We start from the raw sequence: 1,182 nt of genomic DNA on the forward strand, positions 1-1,182 counted from the left end.
ATATGTACGATATGAATATAAAGGAAACAAAAATAAGAAAAATAATAATTTCGTACTATGAAGATGTCGTAAATAATAGAAAATAAGAAAATTAATATTATGATTACAATACACCTGATGTTATCGACTCTAATGAAATATGTCGATAAGAAAGAAATCTATTATGTCAACATTGAATAACAAAATTTGACAAACTTATGAACATCATTGATAGATGTCGATGATAACACCGGCCATATTCGATTTCTACCTTCGCAAATTGAACGCGAAAAGAGAAGCGCGCATCGCTAAATGTCGGTAAAATAAACCCGGCGTATCGGTGGAAAGAGAATATTTGGTGTTGTGCATACGTCGTTCTCTTTTGTTCATTTTAAGAGTGAGAAGGACGGAAGGAAGAAGGAAAGGAGAAAAGGAAGAAAAGGAAAGGAAAGGAAGAAAGACAAGAAAAAAAGATACAAAAAAAGAAAAAAAAGAAAAAACGTTTGATGGACGGTAGAGCGGAATCTTTGTAGAAAGCCAAGAAGAATATTTTTCTTGCATTCTCGTGTCAGTTTTAATGACCGAGTCGAGTCGATCGATTCAACAAGAGAGTACCGCGCCCCGTGAGAGACATACATCTGTCCTTCATCATCATCATCATCTCTCTTTCTCTCTCTCTCTCTCTTTCTTTTTCTCTTTCTCTTTTTTAACCTTCCCCTCTCTCTTTCTCTCTCACACACACACACACCACACAACACCATATATAAATCCTATCCAAAGCTACCAGTCGGATCCTAGCCTTTAAAAAGCTTCGTTCGTGTCGTCGTCATCGTCGATCGACTCACCGGCGTCGATCGCTTTATTTTTTTTCCATTTTTCTTGTTGTTTTCTACCATTCGGCAACAAGGCTAAACTTAGCTTCTAAAGGAAAAAGAGTATCAACAACGCGCGTTCGATCGTGATAAGTTTCATTGCGAATTATCGAGAAAAAAAAAATGTCGACAGCTTTGCTAGCCGTCTTCGCCGTAATCCTTTGCATTCTCTTCAGATTGCTCAACGTAAACAGTGCGCCACAAAAGCCACTTCTTATTTGTCAAGATCCTAACTTTTTGTCTACTCTATTGAAAATCGCACCGGTTATCACCGAACCGTAAGTACATTTTTTTTTGTTTTTCTATTTTATCTATGTCTCTCTTCTGCTAT

The 1,182-nt window shown here is 37.0% G+C and overlaps 1 protein-coding gene across 3 annotated transcripts in view; it reads left to right on the forward strand.

Moving 5' to 3' along the window:
• Positions 1–291: 291 nt before the first annotated feature.
• Positions 292–1,182, forward strand: part of Hydr2 (abhydrolase domain-containing protein 2) — an 11,410-nt gene continuing 10,519 nt past the window's right edge. For 2 of the 3 annotated variants that reach the window (XM_085658935.1, XM_085658934.1), the window contains exon 1: positions 292–1,129. In XM_085658935.1, the coding sequence (XP_085515061.1) occupies positions 975–1,129 (155 nt within the window). In that variant the 5' untranslated portion in view covers positions 292–974. The remainder of the gene's footprint in view (positions 1,130–1,182) is intronic. The other variant, XM_035876170.2, reaches the window with a different exon arrangement.

Source organism: Vespa mandarinia, chromosome 1 (assembly GCF_050613455.1).
Source record: "Vespa mandarinia isolate Hongniang chromosome 1, ASM5061345v1, whole genome shotgun sequence".
NCBI classification, from domain to species: domain Eukaryota; kingdom Metazoa; phylum Arthropoda; class Insecta; order Hymenoptera; family Vespidae; genus Vespa; species Vespa mandarinia.